Source organism: Scomber japonicus, chromosome 12 (assembly GCF_027409825.1).
Source record: "Scomber japonicus isolate fScoJap1 chromosome 12, fScoJap1.pri, whole genome shotgun sequence".
In the NCBI taxonomy this organism is placed as follows: Eukaryota; Metazoa; Chordata; class Actinopteri; order Scombriformes; family Scombridae; genus Scomber; species Scomber japonicus.
In genome coordinates, this window is record NC_070589.1 from 11,517,404 (window position 1) to 11,540,229 (window position 22,826).

A 22,826-nucleotide genomic window follows, 5' to 3' on the forward strand; every position below is an offset into this window, starting at 1 on the left:
TTATGGCGGGGCTTGCCTTGTAGGAGATGGCGGGGGCCGCCGACTTGAGTACAGAATGAATAATGATGTGACGTAAGGAAAAGCGTCAGAGCAGGGTAGGGAAGATAAGAGATGACAAAAAGAGAAAGAGAAAGAGAAGAGAGAAGATTAGTCTGTGTTTACACAAGTTCAATAAATGCAGCATTTAGGTTACAGATAAGATAAAGGGAGAGAAAAACAGATTTGTTTTCCATTTGTTTGAATCAAGATCTGCCTCAAGTGAAAGTGGTCAGATTGTTTTTTATGTCTCACACACAGTCAAAATTAGCATCAAATTGAGGGAAATTCCCTTTTTACGCTTTCTTTCCGAGAACTAGATGAAAGATATATACCACTCTCATGCCTGTATGCCAAATATGAAACTACCACCAGTTGCTGGTTAGCATAGTTTAGCACTCACTGGAGGAAACAGCTAGCAAGAGCTTTTCCAAAGCTAACAGTCACTGACTTTATAAAGTGATTGCATGTGGCTAAACACGGTTAAAGAAGTAGTCTGGTACATAACAAACAACATATAACTTGTTAATTAGTTAGCATTGGAAGTGATGTTAATTATGGACAGACAGGCTAGCTGTTTCCCTTGTTTCTAGTCTTTAAGCTAAGCTGTCGTTTTGTATTAACCATACACGTACAACAGTGGTGTACTTCCCAAAATACAAAACTATTCTTTTAAAGACAAAAACGTGAGCAAACCTAGGAAGCAGCGTAACATCAACATTTTCCACAGCAAAAAACAGCTGTGCCTCCTCATAAGCAAACAATCTCATCCTCCAAATAATTTGATTCCATAGCCAATATTAACCATTTAGTTAAGATACTACAAGCTCAATTCAAGCGCAGAGTCTACTCAGTCAGCTTGATATAGAAAAGTGAATTACATTCGAAGGCTGTAACCTCATTCACTTTTGGTCTACTACAGGATATGGAACTGCTGTTAAGAGGTGAGATTCTGAGCAGAAGAGCTGATTGATGTGTGTTTAAAGTCAGGGCAGATGATCTCTGTTGTTTAATTTTTCAGTTCATTAATTTAGAGAGAGAGAGAGTAATGTTTTGTCATTCTGGATCAGAAGATACAATGTTTAAAGTTTTCAAGTTTTCAGTCAGCTAGAAAGACAGATAGAAATAAATAAGAAGATGTTTTGTGTCTTCCCAGCAGGTAGCATATGAGAAGGTTGTACTCACCTGGGGATGCTAGGAGGAGCCCTGTTCGGGCGGCTGGGAGCCTGCGGGCTGTCAGCACTGTTATTGAAGGGCCCCAGGGGTCCTGGACGGTTTGGCGGTGGTGGGGCCCCTCGGGGAGCTGGGCGCTGGCCTGAAGACATCCTCCTGGGGGCGGTTGGGCTTGGTGGTGGAGATCTGGGAGAAGACAGAACATCATAAATAATGTTTAGGAAAAAAAAGAACACAGTAAATAATGGACTGAATTAACAGAAGTTTGAAATAAAAAAACATGCCCCAACTTTTAGTTTTTATTTTAATGGTGAGTGTACAGCTTACCTGCGAGCACCTCCACACCAGGAGTTGTCAACAGGCGGAGGCAGAGGTACGGTGATGGTCGTGGTGGAGATATCCCCGATGATGGCCAGGGCTTCCTTCAGGGACTGGTGGGTCCTGAGCACCTCATCCCTCCTCTGGGCCTGCTCCTGGGACTCATCCATCAGGGCGTTCTGGTCACCTGCAGAGTATAGCTGGGCCAACAGCTCTGCATTGATGAAGTCCTTCACCTGGTGGTGCAGAGAGAAAGTGCAATGACTGCTACAGTATAATAGAATAAATTGAAGGAAGGAGATAAAACCTTCTGGCAAAAGCTGCAGTGTAGTCACATTTGTTATAATCATTTGTAGTCGTAGGAGTAGTATCATGGGCAGAGTGTGTGAACACTGATGTAGCCTTCACTTACATTGTTGATCATGAGATGCATGATGGTCTTGGGCATGAGATCCCGGATGCACTTGTTGACAATAGCCATGTAGGAGTCCACCAGGTTACGGATGGTTTCCACTTTACGCTCCAGTTGAGGGTCCATGGAAAAGTTATCTGTGGTGGTGGTGGTTTCACTCTCAACCTAAAGTGGGAGAAAGAAGAAACTTTTTTTTGTAAGAAAGAGATACTTACATTTGCAAAAATATTGGATTTCTTCATCAGTGCCTTCCAAAAGTTTCAAATCAGTAAAAAAGGGGAGAAATCAAATAATGTGTAACACAGTAAATACTGTAAGGACACTTAAGGATCAGACAGAACAGAGGAAACTAAATCATCCAAGCACTAAAAGACCATATGTTTGAATAATGAGCGAGTGTGCTAACCGTAGCGCTTCTCTCAGGATAGACCCCAGCACGTAGGAGAGAAGACTTCCAGCTGTCCACATCGTCCTGAGAGTCGCAGGCCAACTCCAGTGTGCGATTGTCCTTGTACACATTCCTAGACACAACAACACACGAGAGCATGTATAGATGGCAATCAGGAAAAAGCTATAAGAGCTCTTTGGTGACCATGTGTAAAAATCTAAATGAAAGCCGAAATAAAACCCTTGGTTACAGCTTATAAACATTTTAAAAGTGTGTCTTATTAGAAAACTATAAACCTAAATACTGAACAAGGGATGCATATATAATTAAATAAACATTCAAACTATTCAAGTTACTCTATCAGTGATAAATGATGTAATGAAATCCAGACAATACTTTCCATTGTGTTCAAAAACAGAGACAAATTCTCACATCTGGAAGTATTGACAGTCAATTTGGGTTATTTTCTTCCTTTCATGAGGGATGTTTTGTTGTTTAACCCTTTTTCAAGTTTAGAGCCAAAAATTTTCTAACTGGATGGAGAAACTGAACTACCATAAAAAGTTTTTACAGGACATACTGCACCAATTACTGGAAGTTCAGGCCTGAAACTAAAATTTTTGCACAGGTTCAGTGTTATGGATAGGTTAGGTATATTATTAACATCAAACTACCATCATTACATCAAGAACTTACTTCAACTAATTCTCTCTCTCTCTCTCTCTCTGTGTGTGTGTGTGTGTGTGTGTGTGTGTGTGTGTTTTCTGGTATTTTGCACCTATGAGATATATTGCAGTATGATTCACACATAATATAAACAACAGCTTCACAAGCTGAACTTTAGACATGTGTACTTGAAATATATCCAGTTTGTTCCGGCCCGCATTCATGCATACATACTGTACATAACACATAATTCAAAACATATTTCAACTGCTGCACCAGCACGCAGGCCTTGAACTCTCTAACTCCATCTACATTATGTGAAAGCTATCAAGAGTCTCATGAGCTGTAAAATGAACTATTATAGTGTGCGGTTTAATGAAAAGAAGAAATTACAATGTGAAGATTGTGCAGCTAACCTTGACTCTGTGTTGAAAATGCAGAATATGTGCTTGCTGGACATAAAACTCTTCTCGACATCGCGGACCTTCAGGTTGTCCAGGGGGAGCATGTACTTTTTCTCCTTCTCCTGTGAATGAGGAAAACAGAAGGTATGGATCGTGAGCACTTGAATGACTAACACAATTTGCGCTCTGTTTTGTTATTGTCTGAATGGTTGCGCAATGATTTGGGCGCAAACAAATGCACTAGATGATATCGGTAGGAGAAAGGTGAAATTGAGTTTTTAAAGCGGGAGAGAGGGGGGTGAGTAGAAAAGAGAGGGGGGTGACAGGAGGGAGGAGGAATGGGGGAGACATGAGAGTGGGAGGTAAGTGGGGGGGGGGGGGTTGGGGTGGAGGAGGGGGGAGTAGAGGGAAGAAAGGAACAGAAAAAAAAGAGAAGGAGAGAGAGAAGGAGAGCACATGTGGAAGTCATTACAGTGTGGGTCAAGACACAGTCGTGCTTCACGGTGAGTTTTGCCGCGGAGAGCTGGTAGCTAAAGGCTGAGGAAACTCTCCGGCTTGTGGTAAAGACGGGGGGGAAATGCAGATATATAAAAGCACTGGAGGTCCATAATGCTCTGCTCAAACACAATGTTGATCTTTTGAGGTGCAGGCTCAAGCACGGCTGTGACAGATTCAAAGAGGGCTTGTGACAGATGCTTAACTTCAAGAAACCCTGCTCTTCATTTTACACTCCATCCTAGCCTCCGTCTTTCTTAAGTCTCAGTGTCTTTTTTTCTTTTATCCCTCCCCCTCTATATTTTTTCAATATTTTTTCTTTCCATTCCAGAGGGGCCCACTTCCTGCCTGATTTTTTTTTTTTTGAAAGAGGGAGAGAGAGAGAGAGAGAGAGAGAGAGAGAGAGAGAGAGAGAGAGAGAGAGAGAGAGAGAGAGAGAGAGGGAGAGATTAAATGACAGCCTGGCGTTAAAACTCAACATCTGGTAGTGCTTAGCAGCACACAGAGAACCAGGGAAGGAGGGAGAGTGGAGAAGTTAAAGAGACGGCGGGCGAAGGAGGAGAGACCAAGAAGAAGAAACACAAAAGTGGATTTGCAAAAGATTTGCAGAAGAAAGCCCACATCTGGTCTGATGGCCTCCGGGAAGTGGTGGTAGATGGTCACAGGTAAGAATTTAAAAAGGATGAGGAGTGGAGAAGAAGCAGCGAGGACAAGAAATCTCTGCAGACCCTTCTGTGTTGTATTCCCCAAGGGGTCACTACAGCCCATATATGGTCACACAGGTCCCCTCCCTCTTCCTCTCTCTTCCTCTCCCTTTCTCACTCACTCACTCCCCCCCACCATCTCTCTCTTTCCCTCTTTTTTGTAATATCCCCTCCCTGAACGTGCAGCCAGTCTGTCCCAGTCGTCTGAGCGAATATGCCACGTCAAGGCTGGATACTCTTCATGGCCGGCATGACCAAAACGGACCGCGAGGGGACCCAGAGCTCCACTCGTCTACCAAAACAAATAAACACGCCAAGAGACGTGCACCAAAAAGGCTTGGAGAGAAACAACACGGATGGGGCGAATCGCAGTTTTCAGAGCTTTCGATAGACGGGATCCTTGGTGCCAAAAATGGAGAGGGGCGAAAGGGAGGGCACAGACGACAGAGCCGCAAGCATCTGGAATGGCAGAAAACAGCACAAGGCCTGGCTCTTAACTCCGGCTCCGTCCACCCAGTGTTCAGACTACCTGTTCATTGTCATACTGGTGTACAGTAGTCTGCACATTGGTTAGACTGGGCATGGAACTTCTTCTGTCAGTCTCTCTTTCTGTGTGTCTCTCTTTCTGTCTCCAAGATCTCCAAATTGTGCATTTTTGTGCATCTGTTCCTTCATCTTCAGCCTCTTCCGCTATCTTTAATCTATTTATAATCTGTATTTAATCTGAATTCATCTGTATTTTGTCCTGAGTGCATTCTAACACCCACCACTTCCTTTTCATTTCTTCTTTTTATTTTTTGGAATAAACTTTTATCAAATATATCTTCCAACACTAACTGCAGATTTAACAAAACTGTTGTGAAAAAAACAAAGGTGTAAAAATCTAAATGTTGAGTCAGAGTGACAAAGGATTTGAAGTCAAAACTCACAAAATAGCCAACTCACATAATTTATAGCATAAGAAGTGAATGAGTAAGTGTGCAGGCTGCTTGCCTATAGCGCTCTGATGAAGATGTGGTCCACTGCAGGGGGAGGAGCGAATGTGGCTGCAAAGCATCAAACACAGGCCGAAGGAACGAGGGCCAATCAATCAAGTGGAGTTTGAAAATACAGTCAGACACCTCCAGTGAAGTTATTTCAGTGGGTGGCCAAAATGGACTTGGACAACTTAATGCAAAGGACGTTGACTTATATTAGATTGCTGTGGTGTCAAATAACTGCACAAAGCGGATAGGAAATGTGTTCCGCAGATTGTGCAATAAATGCATCAGAGAAGTGTACAAAGAATATATGTGCGCATAGGAGGTTTAACATTTGACTACTCAGTTAAATTACTAGTTTAGCTTTTTTAGTTGAGTTTTTGTGTTGTTGGTTTGTGATTTAAGGCTAAAAAGTCTCAGAGCATTCAAGGTTTTCACTGTTTTCTTGTGGAGTATTGCACATTCTTTAGGTATAAAACAGTGATGTAATGTAATTGATGTGGTCATAAAGTGGTAGATGGTTATGAAGTTGAAGGTCAGAAACAGAAAGGGGGGTGGGTGGGTGGGGTATATTGATATTTAATAGAGGGGTTTCTCTCTGCTTAAACATTGGAGGCTGATGTTTGGATTAAAAACTTGTGATTTTCCTGCCAAGAATGCGAGCAGTTCCAAAGTAACTGCCAACCACACCAAGAGAGGGAGGAGGGTGCGCAAATGTGTGTGTGCACATGCATGTGTATGTGACTATAGAAAGTTCACGGAGTGTAAAACAGAAATATACAAGGCAAAGCCAGTTGAGTCTATAATTTCCTACATTACCACACAAATGGATCAAATAACAATCTGTACACTCAATGCTGCGCAGCCCATGTGCTGTCTGAGGCTCTGAGCTTTTATATATTTTGGGTGTCTGTGAGTGAACATTTGGTTGGGATTGGGACAGTTTCCAAATTTGCAAAGAAGAAGCAAATGCCTAAACTCCCAGTGGAAAGAGGTGGGGAGAGAAGAAAGAGAGAAATGAGGGGAACTTTGAGACAAAGGGAAAGATGAATGGAAAGAACGAGTGAATGACAGAGCTGTGTCTAAACTCTTCACATGCACAATTCGTGCAGTAAAATGCTGCATCATGATGATGGTGATCCACAAAGAGTATGCTTAAAAATTTCACATACTGTATGCCCCAAGTAAATTTAACCAGCTGTGAGTCAGTTGCCTGCAGTACATTAATGTGGAATCAATTACAGATGCTGCATAAAAGTTAAATTTATTACCAAGATCTGAGAGTACAATATTGTCTTCGTTATTCTGTTGTTTTGTTTGAATCTACTATGCTGTGCATCTCTTGAAACAGACAAAAGACTAAAAAAAAAGGTCCCATAAAAAAGCAGCAAAGCAGCAACAGCACCAACTGGCTGAAGGAGTTGCAGTGTGTCCGCCTATCTACACTTGCTGTGCAGAATATCCTCCAACCTGTACAGCAGGCACAGACAGGCAGATAGACATCAGCCTGCCAAATAAGCCAGCGGCACGGACAAAATCCTGCATCCTGTTGATGCTGTGTTGTGGGCGCATATGTAAAGTGGATCTGTCTGCTTTCCTGAGAAGCCAATTGTGTTTTTTGATGATGTATAAATGTTGATAAAAAATGGTAGTAATAAAATTCTGCTCTGCTTAAAACCTCTGAGAGTTAAAGTCATTTGTGTAGCAGTGGTATCAGTTAAGTTGCTGCTTCCTATCACATAATCTCATCTATCAGTCTTATCTGTATTTTCTTTAGGTTTAACTCACCTCATCGTCCTTGAACCAGGAGAGGCTCTCAGCAGTCAGCACAAACCAGTACTCCTTGGCTCCTCCCTTCATGATGCTGATGTTGTTTATGGTCAGCCAACCTTTACGAATGACCTGAGGGAATGATCAAGAGCAAAAGTCAGAAATATATAGACTGTAAAAAATAATAAGAAAATAAAATAAAAAATAAATAAATAAAATAAAATAAAATAAAAACTATACATGAAAAACAAGAGAATGACAAGAGCGCTTCATCATAATGATTTTCATTCCAAAAAAACCCCAAAAAACTCACTTGCCTCTAAAACAACAAATCTGTACAACACATTGTGGCTAAAACTTGTCTAAATACAGTTAATCTGTGAAAATCATCAACACATGAATTGCAATGATATGAGCGTGGAGGTCAGGTTAGGTGTGTCATCGTGTCTTTGTGACTCACTCAGAGCCAAGCATGTGACAGTGTGTGTCAGTGCAGCCTCATTCAAGGAACTGTGTTCACAATGCCACAAGCAAAGGCCTGTGTTAGCTTGTTAAGTGACCATTGTGTTAGGTTCTTCAAGCACACAAGAAAGCATGTGTGTGTGCTCTGTGTGTTAGACGTATTAACCTTACGAACCCTACATAAACAAGCTTGTGGGCATGGTGCCAAGTGATTATTGAATTAGATTACTGTCAGTCTTGCACCGCCTAAGACTCACTAAGGAGGTTACCCAAATCATTACAAAGCCTTTTTGTCATAGGCACGAATGAGAGAGCTGTTTTGTGTCTGGCTCTATGACAGGATTCTGAATGAAGTTATATTTCTGCACCTTTGAGTCTTGGAAATGATATTTTTTCACTGCCAAAACATGGAAAATTTTAATTTCTGTTTGTCTAGTTGGCAACTCCTTGTAGTCTGCGGGTCTTAGTGGGTGGAGGAGGTGTTAGAGAGTAAACGGTTGGATAACAAACTCTTACAATCAGGCCTGATGCGGGAGGAGAGGAGGCCTGCAACAGGAAGGAAGGTGGGGCATTTAGACACCATGTGGCACTAAAAAAATGTAAGTCAACTTCTCAAGTGCAAAAAAGTGTCTCTGCCCAACAGTAGCCTACACAGGCAATTTGACCTGTCAGAGTGGAGAACCAGTTTGTACTTCTTGCTCCACTCTGCGTGAAGTGACAAAGAGAGGAGAGAAAAACAGAAGTGACAGGTTCCTAGGAAGGTTGTGGTGCTGCAGAGCACCACACAATGGGCAGATGTATTACTGCAGGCACAAATGACATTGCAAACCATAACCCACAATGAGCCATACTCACCAACAGACACCCATAAGAGGGCAGCTGAGATTCTCACTAAGGGATGGGGATGAAATGCAAAGTGGCACCTTGATGACACAGGAGGGGTTCAAACAAAGGGAAATGTCTCAACAACAACACCAGTGATGATGGTGGCATAAAGTAATAGAACCCAGTGTGATTCTTTAACTGAGATAAAATCATAAAACCAAAGAAGCAAACAAACCACTGTACACAACTGGTGCCCAATTAAAACATAATGTAGCATGCATGACTAAAATAGAAAGTAATAAAATATGAAAATCATAAGACTAAAATCAAATGCGTATAACATATATGTTGTGCAATGTAAAAGATTAAGTCAAATGGAAGAGAGTGTCTTGGATTGTATCTCTGTCATTTCAGCATCCCTCTCTTTTTGCATTTTCTCTGCAGTAGCCATCCTGCCACTGTGTGGGTGTGCACTACTCCCCTGACCTTGTGCTCGAGCTGCTTGTGTGTGACACACACAAGACGTGACAAATGCTCACCTGATTTCCTGCTGAACTCTGGCTCTTATTAGTCTGACTGCTCCTCTGCTGTGCACTGTGGTGTGGAAACAACAAAGAAGAGATGGCAGATGAAGGGGAGGTGGGGGGTGACATAGAGGAAAAGAAGAGGAGAGACAGCATGACAGGGGTAAAAGGACATCATCTAAACATTTGTTTTCACTAGACTGATGTGTTCAATAATATATGAATTATCTTGGTGGTGCCAAGCTAATGGATGGGTGTCTTTACTTAGCAAAGCCAATGAAGTCCTCATGGTTAGTGTTGATGTAAGACAGCTGAACGTCAATCAACAGCAGAACCTGTAACAATATACAGAACATTTAACATGAAGCAAGTGTAACTCATTCTTTAAGGAATAGTTTGAGATTTTGGGCTTATTTGGGCTAAATTAGAATATTGATATCATTCTCTAATATGTAACTCATCCTGACAGCTTAGACATTTGAAGGAGGGTGGAACAGCTACCACAACATGTCATTTTAACTGTTCAGTTCTTGTATGAATTAAACAAATGAGATATAAACTTGGATAATTGGTACCTTTTTTGTAGTCACACAACATCAGAATGACAGATATGAATTTACATGTGTCATATGGAGGAAAACTGGCTACTGAAGTTAGCCATGCAAATGTGAGTATTTATGCCTCATATGTTCCCTTACAAACCAATGTGTGTATGTCCATAATTGCTAACTAATGAGTCTTACCTGGTCCTTGGCCCGACTCTCTCTGTCTCGAATATGAGCAGTCACAATTCTTTCGGTTTCCTCTTGCAGTCTGGGGAAGCAATCCAGCTGAAAACACACCACACAGATTATAACTCATTCTGCATTATGAATAATAAGAACTAAACCAAACCAAAAACAAGAGTATTCAACAGTAAGCTCATCTTTCCATCTGCATCTATTCATCCAAACTTCCCTCCCTCCCTTCCTGCTTCTTCTCAGGTTTATAAGCTTTAAATTGGCAGTGTTTTGGCAGTGCAGGAAACAATAAGACTTACCTTGTTAGAGCACTGGCGCACTGTGTTAATCAGTTCCTGGATGACCATGTCCACACACTTGATGCAGGGCCCCTTTAGCTTTATAACCTGCTTCTTCACGATGGCTTCAAATGCCATGTCTGGGGTGAAAAGCCCAGTCCTAGGGACCAGCAAGAGAAGGAGGAAACAAGTACAATGCTGATGAGAAGTGTTTTATCTAATATACAATATAAATAGATGACTTGGTGATTCCATTCGTTGTAGATATTGGTCCTGCTATTGTTTTTTGGGGGAATTCTGGCTAAAATGTGATGTTTCTTTAAATGACACACTCTCTCACTTGGGTGGCAATTTTTTTGGTTGTGGCGGCTAACCGCTGCTGAATCAATATAGCAACACACAGAGAGGCTGGAGTAAACTTAAAAAAAGACAGAAAGAAACATGTCATGCTCCTCCCTTGTTCATAGATTCCCATTCAAGCCATGTAATTTAAACTGTAGGCGAACCAAATTCAAACATCTGTTTATTTTCAATCTGTCAGTATGACTGCCATATAAAAGTTATGTGACTGTCTCTTCTAGCCGTTGGCTGTAAACGACTGTATTTATATCTTTATGATAATAGCAAACTTAAAGTAGAGAGTTGCTACATCACTGATAAGTTAGTATACTTCAAATAAATAGAGGAATTGTGCAAGGCCCTAAAATGTAAGCAACATTTTTGTACCAGCAGGAGGCATAGGGAAAGAAAAAAGTGGGAAACCAAGTATTTTAGTTCAACAGACAAATTCCTACCTGATACCGTGGATGTTCTTGATGGCATAACTGATCTCGCGACGCATCTCCTTCTCATCACACTCCATCTGATGAGAGCAAAGAGGATGGATTTAAATGGTGGATATGGACAATAGAGTTGTAAAATATTAAAGAGGAGATACACCATGAAAGAGAGAACATTGTACAGAAATCTGTATTAGCACTGAGAGTTTGAGCAGGCATTGATAATAGTGAAGCAATTCAGGGATAATACACAGAGAAATCACAATAGAGAGAATTTAAGAGGCCATTATACAGTGTGGATGGGTTGGGTGGTAAGAAATAATGGAGGACGGCAGCAAAATGTATCTTTTTTAGAGCCTGTTTAGTCGTATATTCAGCCTTCAAGACTTTTTCTGTCTCAAAACATACACAAAATCTTCCAGTGTGGGTGTCATTATTCTAGCTGTTCTCTATGCACATAATTGCACCCCATTAGTGTTTTTGACTGATTCAAATAAAACAAGAGTTTCTGACACAAAAGCACAATGACTTGTTATTGGGAGTCTTATTCACCTTGACCAGTTCAAAGGGGAAACGCTCATGGAAGATGCGGTTGATTTTTGCTCCACCAGACAGCTCCACTGTGTCTACCTGGTCTCCTGAACCCTCGATCCTCTTCTCGAAATCCACAGAGAACTGCTGCACCATCCTGAAACAGAACAACAGCGATGTAATAAATTAGGCCACCAGTGACTTCTTGACATCTTGAATACGAGGTGACAAAAATATGGTGTCAAGGGATGAAGTAATTGTTTCCTCAGAGAGAAGAAATCCTGCACCACACATATTTACTATGAACTTCTGCTGGCAAAGAAATAGGGTACTGACTGCAACAGCTGCTTGGTTTTACGGGATGGGTCATCAGGTCGGTATCCCCGGTATTCCTCTGCCTCTTTGTCCAGAGCCAACAGCTGGGACTGCAGCTTGCTGCGGAATGCTGGCAGGGTGTCCCGGATGTGGTTGGTCAGTTGCTATGGAGACACAAAGCAAACCAGCAAACCAAAATTGCACAAATTATAACCACATACAGGGCCATCAATAAACAGATTATGTCATTGGCATTTTTACTGTAAAGAGCCATTTTCCAATCAGGACAGTAGATACAGAATATTTAAATCAATGAAGATACATTCATACTATGGAAATGCTGAGAAACATGTGGCATGAGTGAAATAATAAATTATTAAGAGTTGCAAACACATTTTCCACCTACTGACTGTCTTGTATCATCCACACTGATGTGAGTGACAATTGAAGTGAAAAAAATAGGCCACCTTCTTATTAATTATGTAAAGTGCACTATGGGAAAGCACTGGGAATAAATCTATGATCACCTCGTTGAGCACTCTCTGCAGACGTGGGGTGCCCATTTTATCAGCCATGTGCCTGTACGAAGGGTGGGAGAAGAAGAACTTCCTCTCTGCTTCCAAAGCCGCCCTGATATCTTTCTTCCCCTCAATATCCTTCTGACTGCGATTCACCACTCCAATGTAACCTGGGGATGATTAAAATAGGACAGAAAAATAAAGGAGTAATGAATAGTTATGCAATATAGCACAAGTCAAGATAAACAGAAGGCAGGGTGGGAATATGGACAGGGAGAAGCTACAAAAAGTGAATCTGGCTGGCATGCAGTTGCTCACTATATGACAAACGCACCTCTTCGCAGTGGCAGCAGCTTGTTCTCCAGAACATCTCGGGCATCTGTGCCCTCGTCCATCAAATCCAGTTTGGTGATCACTCCAATAGTTCTCAGACCTAGAAAAGGGGTCAAAATGTCAATGAGTGAGGAAGGAAGCCATGTAAGTTTAGAAATGCTTCTTGAGGTTTTGAGGGTACTGTTTCTTTAAACACCAGAAGCAATAGAGTACAAAATCACACTACTATCTTTACATCAGGCTGTCTTTGCATGTAGCTCCATATCATCATCTATTAAATATTTTGTATGTCTCTATCTTCTGATCCTTCTTTTTTTATCACCATCCTCTATTTCTTTACTTTCCTATTCATCTAGGCACAACCAGATTAATCCATTATTGGGCCAGAAGCACTTAAGTTCTATGAGAAATGTATAATGAAGCACAAAGCCAAGAGATTGCGTTACGTGGCACAACAAACTAGTGGAGCTCTGTAAAAGGAAAACTGTGTCCTGTGCATGTACAGTGGCGTCTGCTGTACAATCACTGTTATAAGAACCGTTTCTAATCAAACTACAGTAACCATACAGTAACAAAGATATACTATTTACAAATACTGTGTGTGTATCCAAAGTCTGATATGAGTTAATAGTTGGTTTGGCTCAGTACATAAGATTTGTTGACAATAAGAAAAGAAAATCGTGAGTACACAGCAACATCGTTATATTCCTGTGCTGATCTAAACGTGTTAGTCAAAACTCGATTAAGCACAAACGTATCTAGAAGATTGCGATTAATCAAATTACGGCACAGTGAAACTGGGTATGGGGCATCTGAGCAGTTGCCAACTTTCCCCAATTACTAATATAGTTTTGCACCCAGTTCCTCCTTTCCTCCTCCCCTAGTTCTTTAATTTTCTTTACACCTATTTAATTCTCCTTCTGCCATGTTTTCTTCCTTTCCAAGCATCTTTGGCCTTTAGCATCCTTTCCATGCATCTTTGGCCTTTAGCATCCTTTCCCTCCTCCTGTTCTCCTCCACCTCATCTCCTTCTCTGTCACAATTCATCCTTCCCTCAAGGTTGCTTGGTCCAAATCCTCCACTTCTACCAAGCTTATTCATCCCCTTCTCCCCTGTCTTAAGGTCAAACTCTCTTGGAATTAAGTTAACTTATTTTCTCCTTCCTAACCCATTCTCATTACCTCATTTCCAGTATCTGGTTTTCCATCACTATGCATCTTCTGCTTTCTTCGGCCTCCATTTTCCCCTTCTCTCAGCCCCACATTGCTAATAATAATGTGACACTTGATCGATCCCTGAAGGGAAATTCTGTTTCCACATTCAGACGGGTCAAAGTACAAGGTCAGACATGCAGCACCACGCCTGGAGCTGATGCAGATTGAATGTCTTATTGAGGTTGGACCCCACTAACCAAAATACCACTTTTTCTCTACTTTATTTCCTTACATCCCTCTTTCTACATCCCTGCTATAGCCCAAATAGTCCTCCGTGTCTTACCCTGTGGATCAACATCCTTTGCCAGCTTCAGAGCATCAGAGTTGGCCAGGTCAGTGTTGGCCGGAGTGACGGCCAGGATTAAACAGCTCTCTCTGGTGATGAATTGCATGATCATTTCCCTGATCTGCTGTTCGATGTCCACCGGCTGGTCTCCAACCGGCACCTTAGTGATTCCCGGCAGGTCAATGAGAGTCAGGTTCAGCACTGCACAATCAGAGGAATGCAATATAAGAACCTCGCCATACCTGTGTGGCATCTCCCACCTACTGTTAGTCAGATTGGAATCTCCATAATTTCCTTTACATGTATTCATCCGCATTGGCACCCTGTAGCTTCAACATTCTCCCCTACAGCTGGACAACACTGGCATATTGTGACATTTGGTGATATTTCTACTCCTCTCCAACAACAATTTAAAATGTAGTTATAGAAAAGAAGTCCACATATTATTATATAGGTATCAAAATGAGAGCTAAACTTGGGCTGGGTTGCAACAAATATTTGGAAATCTCTGTCTTGGGTTGTTTATGAAATCCTTCTTAAGTTTCCTAAGTTTGTAACTTTGTTCTTTCAAATTTTCCTAAATGGGGTTGCGCTATTATTAAAATAAACTCATGTCTTAGCTTGTAAAAAACTGTTTCAAGATGTAACTGTGAAACTAATTACCTTTACATGGAAACTAGCTTGTGTGGTGCAACACAATGTTTGATGTAATGATGTGGAAAATCACTTAGAAACAACTACGTCATAAATAGGCCAAGTTTGAACTTGTGAACCACTGGTGCAATCAACTCCAAGAGAAATACAGTATAATATATATACAGTGTATATATACAATATGATTCAAACAATTCACATTATCACATTCATTCTGAATGAAGCTCTGTAAGTGGCAGAGGATCACAGATGGTTGACAGCTGATCTAATTAGTTCATCATTTCAAGATCTCTTCATTTCAAGGCTTCAGCATTCATTGCTACCATGCAAACGATCCAAAAACAGTTTAGTTTATTTGAAAGCTAAAATTCAACCATATTAACAAGAGCTTTTCAAGTATCTGTTCAGTTCTCAACAAGCAATCAGTTTATATATATCATCTTTTCCTAGGAAATCCTTTGTTTCTAATGAGCTAGTTTTTTAAACCATGATCTGTCAGCTATTCATACAAAGAGCAAAAGTGTGATGACTCATATCTTGTCATGGTCTACTTTGATTCATTAGTGTTATTGAGTGCTGTTACTTGACAATGAGATGAAGGAAGCTGAGTTGTGGCCTCATACCGTTAGGGGAGTAAACACGCAGGTTGATGGGAACAGGAGATATGCCTTTGTTGGCCCCCGTGACGCGGTCCGTCTCGCCCTCGATCTCTTGGCGAACCTCATCAAAGTCTGTGAACTTCTTTCCTTTGCAATGGAGGAATTCAGCCCATTCTGAGAAGATTAAAAATTTAAAAAATACATAACAGAGATTAGTGGTGGCAGTGCTTCATGCGACAGAGGGGAAACTAATGCCAGTATGAGAGACAAAAAACAGCACCGTTTTAAAAGGAGGGAGCATTTGTGTGCATGCTAGCATGTGTGGGTGTGTAAGTGTGTGGGCGCCCACCTGCAGAGGCGCTGATAAGCTGCAGAACCAGGGGCCTGCGGGTGACAATTCCAGATCCACGGGGCAGAAAGTCCCTGAGAAAAAATCAAAAATCTAAATATCAAACCACAGACAACATAAATACTCATCAAAGAGTGTGGGCATGGCTATAGGTAGCATAATGATATCCTAAGGGTTTTTTTTAATTCTTTGAAGGCAATTTGCTTGTAATTATGCCATATGATAGCAAGTAAGCTACTCTAGAAAATCCAGTGTCATTCATATTTTAAGCCTACATCCAATACAGAGGAATAGTGGCCATTTTAAAGCACAGCAACCCCTACTGCAACAAACAGGATAGTCTGACCTGATAAACAACAGGTCAAAATGAAGAGCTGGTTCGCTGACAGGGGGTTCTCTCACTTAAAAAACGATGACCTCACCCTTTCCTGGGGGCTTCCACACTGACCGAATGTGTGTGTGTCCACATCCCGTGCACGCCCAATTATTCCACACACCTGACAGCCATCACGACTACCTCGGATGCTGAAGGTCTGTTCCAAGAAACCTTATTAGCACATATCGACCCTCGGAGCCTCAAGTGTGATGAGTAAAAATAAATAAATAAATAGAGGAAGAAGCCCACTTCTTGTCCCTTCAGCGCCTTGCAGAGCCAGGTCTGGACAGATGGACCATTACTCAGCATCACAACTCTCAATGAGAACAGTACAAAATCAATGCATCCATCTGGGACTGTACACATCCATGTCAAATCTGCACAAAATGCACCATTTGGTCACACTACAGAGAAACTAGCTCTTGATATGTGAATGTATGTTTTGGTAAATGGTGGTTAAAGAGGCGATTTAGTGTTACACTTCTATGATGATGAGTGGTTTTCTGAGAGATGGATTAAAAAAAAGAATGGCGTACGGCTGATGTATCCTGACATTAAAATCCTACTATTAGTAGCCTACAACAACACTGGATCCTACACTTCTTACAATTCAACAAAAAATAGCATCTGTCAGAAGACCTTCGCTACATGTTAGATGCCCTCATCTTTCAATTCAATAGCCCATTCATGACAAAGGCTTTCTGCTAAATGCCTGAAGTCCTGAGCCTAATTCAAGATAACCTTGATGAAATCATCAGAGCCATTTTCTCAGACTCCTACAGAACAACAGATGATGATATACAGCTGTTTTTACAGGCTGACTACTCTCAGTGATGATAAATTAATTTGTCACATATCGTATGAACTGGCACAGACATTCCGCAACAAATTAAATGTTATGTATCAATTTGGGGAGTTCATTTTTTCAGCAAATCATATTAAGTGATTAGAACTACAAAGTCTAAGGGCACTCAAATTCGACCTCATTTAAAAGGTCCTCAGTCTCATTGAAACACAGAGCTGTATAATGGAATAGAGAAACCATTGTTCTTACAGCAGACAAAAGCACATCATGCAGTTGCTCTTTGTACAGTTGTGGAACCTGGATGCACATCTGTTTCTTGTTTTGCTGAATCACATTCCCGGTTTGAAAATGGCCTGATCCTTATCTTGGAAAAAAAAGTCAGTTTAAATGCAGCTGCTAATAATAAATTTGTTTTAAGTGACCATAATCCAGGGCAAGCTGATGAATATTGATGTGTGTTTTCAGGAGTGGGAGCTGACACGGCTGCTTTAACACAAGCAGGATGAATCACTTTAAAAATGGTAACATGAAGCCATGTGTCACTGCAATGCGCGTTAATACAACACAGGACTTAACTGCATCACATTCAGAGGGTCGGTGGCACATAATGAATTTGAAAAGATGCTTGGAAACTGTTAAGCGAGAGATATTTCTAGGACTGCGTGACTGCAGTCTGTGCTGGTGGGGCTGAGATCCCCAAGGTGCTGCTGTAACCCAAATACAGTTTCATTCCTCTGTTAGAGGCCAGGGGACAGTGTCGTGTGTTGTGTGTGTGTGTGCTGTGCAGAAGAACACTACTGAAGGTCTCTGCTCATCAGAAGGTACTACAGCAGTGCCTGAAAGCTGGGGTGAGACTGTTTGAACTCTGCACACAGAGATCCGCCCCATTTAGGCCTCTTATGTCATCCTCAAGGTTACAGTGAGAAAGGGATTATCCTATTTCTGGTGGTCAATTTTACCTGCCTACAAAGTTCTCAAGCACGGAGCTTTTTCCTGCGCTCTGCCCGCCGACCACCGCGATCTGCGGCAGGTCCAGGTTGCAGGCCTGGCCGATAGAGCTGAAGGCATCCTGCAGCTTGTTGACCATCGGGATCAGCTCCTCCATGCCACGGTTTCCCATGGTGCTTTTAGACGGAAGGGCTCAGGATCAGCGAATGGAGAGAGAGAGAAAGAGAGAGAGAGAAAAAGAGAGAGAGAGGAGGGGGGGATGTGGCGCTGCTATATTAGTCCAGGATACCGCGGTGCTTGTTGATGTAGTGAAGTCATCTAGCCGCGCATTGCCCCGAGCCAAGCAAGGGTCGGACCGACTGTGGAAGCAAGCAGCAGTGTGAGAGAGGGGGGGGGGGGGGTACAGAAAAGAGAGATATGAACAGACAGGGACAGACAATTGCGCAGTTGCTTACCACCACCACCACAACCACCATAACCCCTCTCTCTCTCTCTTTCTCCCTCTCTCTATCTATCTCTATCTCCCTCTTTCTGTCCCCCTATCTCGTTCTCTCCTTCTCTCTCTCTCTCTCTCTCTCTCTCTCTCACACACACACACACAGACACACACACGCACAAAGCGAACCACACGAAGCCTATACTTTCAAGGGCATTTGGTGAGTGGAGCTGCATAGGCTCCATTATATAGTCAAGCTGAACAAATCCGTGCGCTCTAGGGCTGCGCAAGTCAAATACGAACAACGTTTGATAAATGCAACACAAAACATCAATCGCTTGCATGCAGATAAACGTTAATAAACCACACAGGCTGTGTTGATTGTAGATATATTACAGTCATAATCACTGGTTGCAGTGTTGTTATATTTGTCAGCCTACCCCGCCTCAGGATTCCCTCGGTGTTTTCAGTGTCCGATGGTCCCGGTCGCTGTCCAGTGCTGAAACGACGGGCAGATCAGGCAGCAAAGACGAGCAACAAGACCCTGGACGATTATACAAGCACCACCTGCTATGACGGTGCATCAGCTTGATCCCAAATTCCTGTGCATTAATTGTATACGTCTATAGGCTTCGTTACGGTCGGCTGAATGTCAGAGCGGTCTCATCCCGAACACAAATTCGTTGACAGATTAATCATTTTTCCCCCTCTCCTCCTGTCCACGGTGTAATTGCGAAGCTGCGCCTCGCTTCTGCACCATATCGACGCGGAGGAGGACCAATGAAAACCACGCGATCGGAGACGTATCAGAGAAACGTCGCATCCGATTGGCTGAGCAGGTACAGGTTAGGCCTACCTGAGCCCGCCTCCTGTTTACATCCGTGCCATTTGTGCCGTTGTGAGTCATGCGGCACGGCTACGCATCATCCCTGCAACAGTCCCTCAGATCCCCGCAGTATAGGAGCAGAAAGCAGCCGTCGTAAATTTTCATACACTACCATTTCATACATGCTACAGGCCAATGGCAGTCATGGCAGTTATGTCGCCTCGATTTGTAGATATGAAAAGTGTTATACCATAGAGAAAGATGCATTCTGTCTGACTTTGACATCATCGGCCCCCTCACTCGGTTATATGAAGGCTACAAGGTTTCTCCGTTAACTGTGGGAATAAAAATTGTGATGCTTGGTCCCAGATTGTCACTGCAGGGCTGGTGGAGGCTGTCAAGCGGAAAAGGACGCTGCCATTCCATCTTAACCTCTCTCCAGCCAACATCTGTGCCACATAAAGACAAGTGTCCCTGCTCTACTGTTAATGTCGCTATTCATGAGGTGATCTGTGAGGAGGGATGTGATTTGCTCTATATTGCTAAAAGCCTGTGAGGAGATCTGATATGCATCGATGGCATAACAGGCAAAGCTCTGTGCGTATCCTCCATTTGACCCTGACTGTAAAAATCGTATCGATTTAGTCAGTATTTGCCCTTAACATTACGGTCAGGCCTCTAAAAACCGGGCTTATCTACACTTCTTGTTGTAGTTAGTTGGAGTAACACTAGGTGGCAGTGGAGATCTAACCACTGAGGCCCTGCGTTTGGATCCAGTTGATGTTTGCCTGTTGAGAATGAATATCACAAGGGAAGCATAAATCCTCGTAAAAACTATTAGTTACAGGAAAATAACGTCACAGGAGGAACAAGGTTTAATAAAGTAATTGTTGTGGTAGAAAAAGTTACTTGGAGATGTCCTCTGTTTTCAGAAAAAAGAGGGGAGGTAACCCAATCTGAGGAGTTATACGCACATAAAATCTAACTGGCTGGTTTGCTGTAGTTCATCTGAGGCTCAACCTCTGTGACCTTACCTGACAGAGAAAGGATGTCCCAGTCTGAGTAGAGGTATCTAGTAACATCAACATCAATCCAACACCTCTCTCTCCCTCTCTTTCTGTCTCTCTCTCTGTCTCTCCCTCTCTCTCTGTCTCTGTCTCTCTCCCTTCACATCTCCTGCCAAATATCCTGTTTCCTGAGGTATCTGGGGTGGCAGGAGAGTTGGTCTGCAGGTCAGTATTTAGGCCTTAAAAATAGAGTTGGACCCTTTTTTAAGACGAGGGACAGGCAGTCACTTCAACACCGACCTGGCCACCTAGAGGGGGAACCATTAAAACGAGGCTGTGAATGAGTCAAGGACCACAGAGATGGACAGGGTCTCAGGGTCATTCGGGAATTATACTTGTTTATCACGTCAGAGCAGTTAGTGAGCTGTTTTCAGAGGGTATAGCATTTCAAGCAGTGCGTCTGTCATCTGGACATCTGACTGGTAAAGAAGACAGGATCTAACCACATAATGTTGTTGTCAGTGAAGCACTCTGGTAGCAGAATATTTTGGTAGTTAACAGAAGTAAAGATAATTGAACATACATCAGAATGGTAGAATGGCATTCTATGTTATATTACATTTCATGTTATTCTAGAGGACAACACCCTTCATATAGTATAGTATAGTATAGTATAGTATAGTATAGTATAGTATCGCCTAGCAGTATTGTATAATGCAGTACAAAATTGACTATAGTATTACATTGTTTTGTGTTATATGTGTTAAGCATCTTTGAGTATATTTAAAACTGCATTATAAATAAAACCATTATTATATCATATTATATAGTACTTAATCATTTTGTGTAGTTAATAATATATTATGACTAATGTATAATGTCTAATGTAAAATAGTATGTACAACTATGTAACATAGTAACACAGATATTATATATAAAATAGCACAATATAGCAATACTGTCATATCCCTATTGGATAATTGTTACAATTTCTCATCTGAGTTGATAAAATCTTACCTGTTAGAAATGTGGCTTCCCTTGACATGCTAAATCATTTTTTAGTTTTGCTGTGTGGAAACAAATGTCTGACTTTTTAACCAGAGATGGAAAGTAACTAAGTAAAAAATTCATGCAATTCAAGTACTGTGCCGTTCAAGTACCAGACAGTTATAAAAAAATGTTGAAGTACTTGCTTCTAGTTACTTTGCAGATTCAAATTTTAAATCAAAAACATTTTTACATACTAGAATATAACAAATATTACTCAGCAGCATGTAGAGTAAAGTATTTAAACATCTTAATGCATAATAGTACTATACATATTAATATAAGTCTCTCATAAGTATATAGTGGGCATCACAAGCACTTTAATATTTAAAGCAAAGTACTATGCACTTATCAGCTATATCAAATTTTGAATTCAGAACTTGTTACAGAGTATCTGTACACAATAAATATGTGTACCAGTCTAACTGACAAATCAGCTGGATTGTATTCAATCCGAATGACAAATGTAACAGAGTTTGTAATTTTGATTAAATTAAGGTGTTTTCATTATTTTGTCCACTTTGGCCCTGTAGAGTATTCGAGATGTACAGTATATTGTATGTTCATCATGAAGATGAATGATAACATTTTTAAAACAGAAATTCAGGCGAAGCATGCCAAGACCTGTTAAAATGATATATGGGACTTTGTGTGTGTTTGGTCGTGTGTATTTGTTTGTCATTGTGTGTGTATTGTGAAGTAGAGGCAGATGGTCGACGGCTGGTGGAGAACAGATTATTGGCTTCAGGTCAGAAAGAGGCCAGGGAGAGTAGTTATCAACATGTTAGTCCCCATGCGCCACTCCATCATCATCCTGAATCATCCATTACCCATGCTTCATTGCAGCACTGTGTTTGGACAGGGTGTTGTTGCCTGCTCACCATGTCGGAGCCCACAATATGACCTCACTGTGTCCTGTTTGAGTGCTACCAGAACATGTGCTGCTGTTTCAAGCCGGATCACTGTTTTCTTCTCTGCCCAGCCCAACAACAAGTCACAGACTGTACTGCACACACAGCTGTTGCATTTGATACAGCCTTAGATTTAAATGTGTGTCTTGGAGGGAATTCAGCTGACCTTGCCCTTTCTTCGATCCCCAAATGAGATTACAAGCCACAGAGATGAGCTAAAGAGGAAAAATATGAGCTCCTATTATTTAAAAAAAAAAAAAATCATTGTTTGAGAAAGTGGACTCCAATGTTGGTGGAAACAGTTGTTATGAATAGATCTTTTCTCAATTTTCCGCTATTGAGCTAGTTAGGTAACATACTTGCTAAATCCTTGCCTGACTTGCACTGCAATCGAAGGGCCCTGCTGTTAAACTGCCATCAACAAGTAAAAAACAGTGGCCCTGTTACATAATGCACACCTTCAAACAGCCCAGTCACAAACTGAACAACACACACACACACACACACACACACACACACACACACACCACACACACACACACACATACACACACATACTGATGGAATGACAGTTTATGTTGGCGGTAGAAAAAGAGGAATTTACTGAAACTGTTGAAGTACACTTTAGAGCCAGTGGAATCCTGTAAACCCATACTTATAAAAAAAAGCTACATACCTGGAAGGTGATGCTCTTTGAGGATAGAGGAGATATTACTG

The 22,826-nt window shown here is 41.6% G+C and overlaps 1 protein-coding gene across 1 annotated transcript; it reads right to left on the reverse strand.

Moving 5' to 3' along the window:
* Positions 1–18,054, reverse strand: dnm3b (dynamin 3b). Its single transcript, XM_053329392.1, has 20 exons — positions 17,894–18,054; positions 15,754–15,827; positions 15,429–15,578; positions 14,149–14,352; positions 12,653–12,751; positions 12,328–12,488; positions 11,822–11,964; positions 11,507–11,642; positions 10,970–11,037; positions 10,197–10,335; positions 9,901–9,987; positions 9,422–9,492; positions 9,173–9,227; positions 7,365–7,478; positions 3,410–3,519; positions 2,346–2,460; positions 1,940–2,104; positions 1,537–1,763; positions 1,222–1,395; positions 1–43 (listed from the first exon to the last, which is right to left on the reverse strand). The coding sequence occupies exons 1-20, from the start codon at positions 18,052–18,054 to the stop codon at positions 1–3; spliced, it is 2,496 nt and encodes an 831-aa protein (XP_053185367.1).
* Between the last annotated feature and the right edge of the window lie 4,772 nt (positions 18,055–22,826).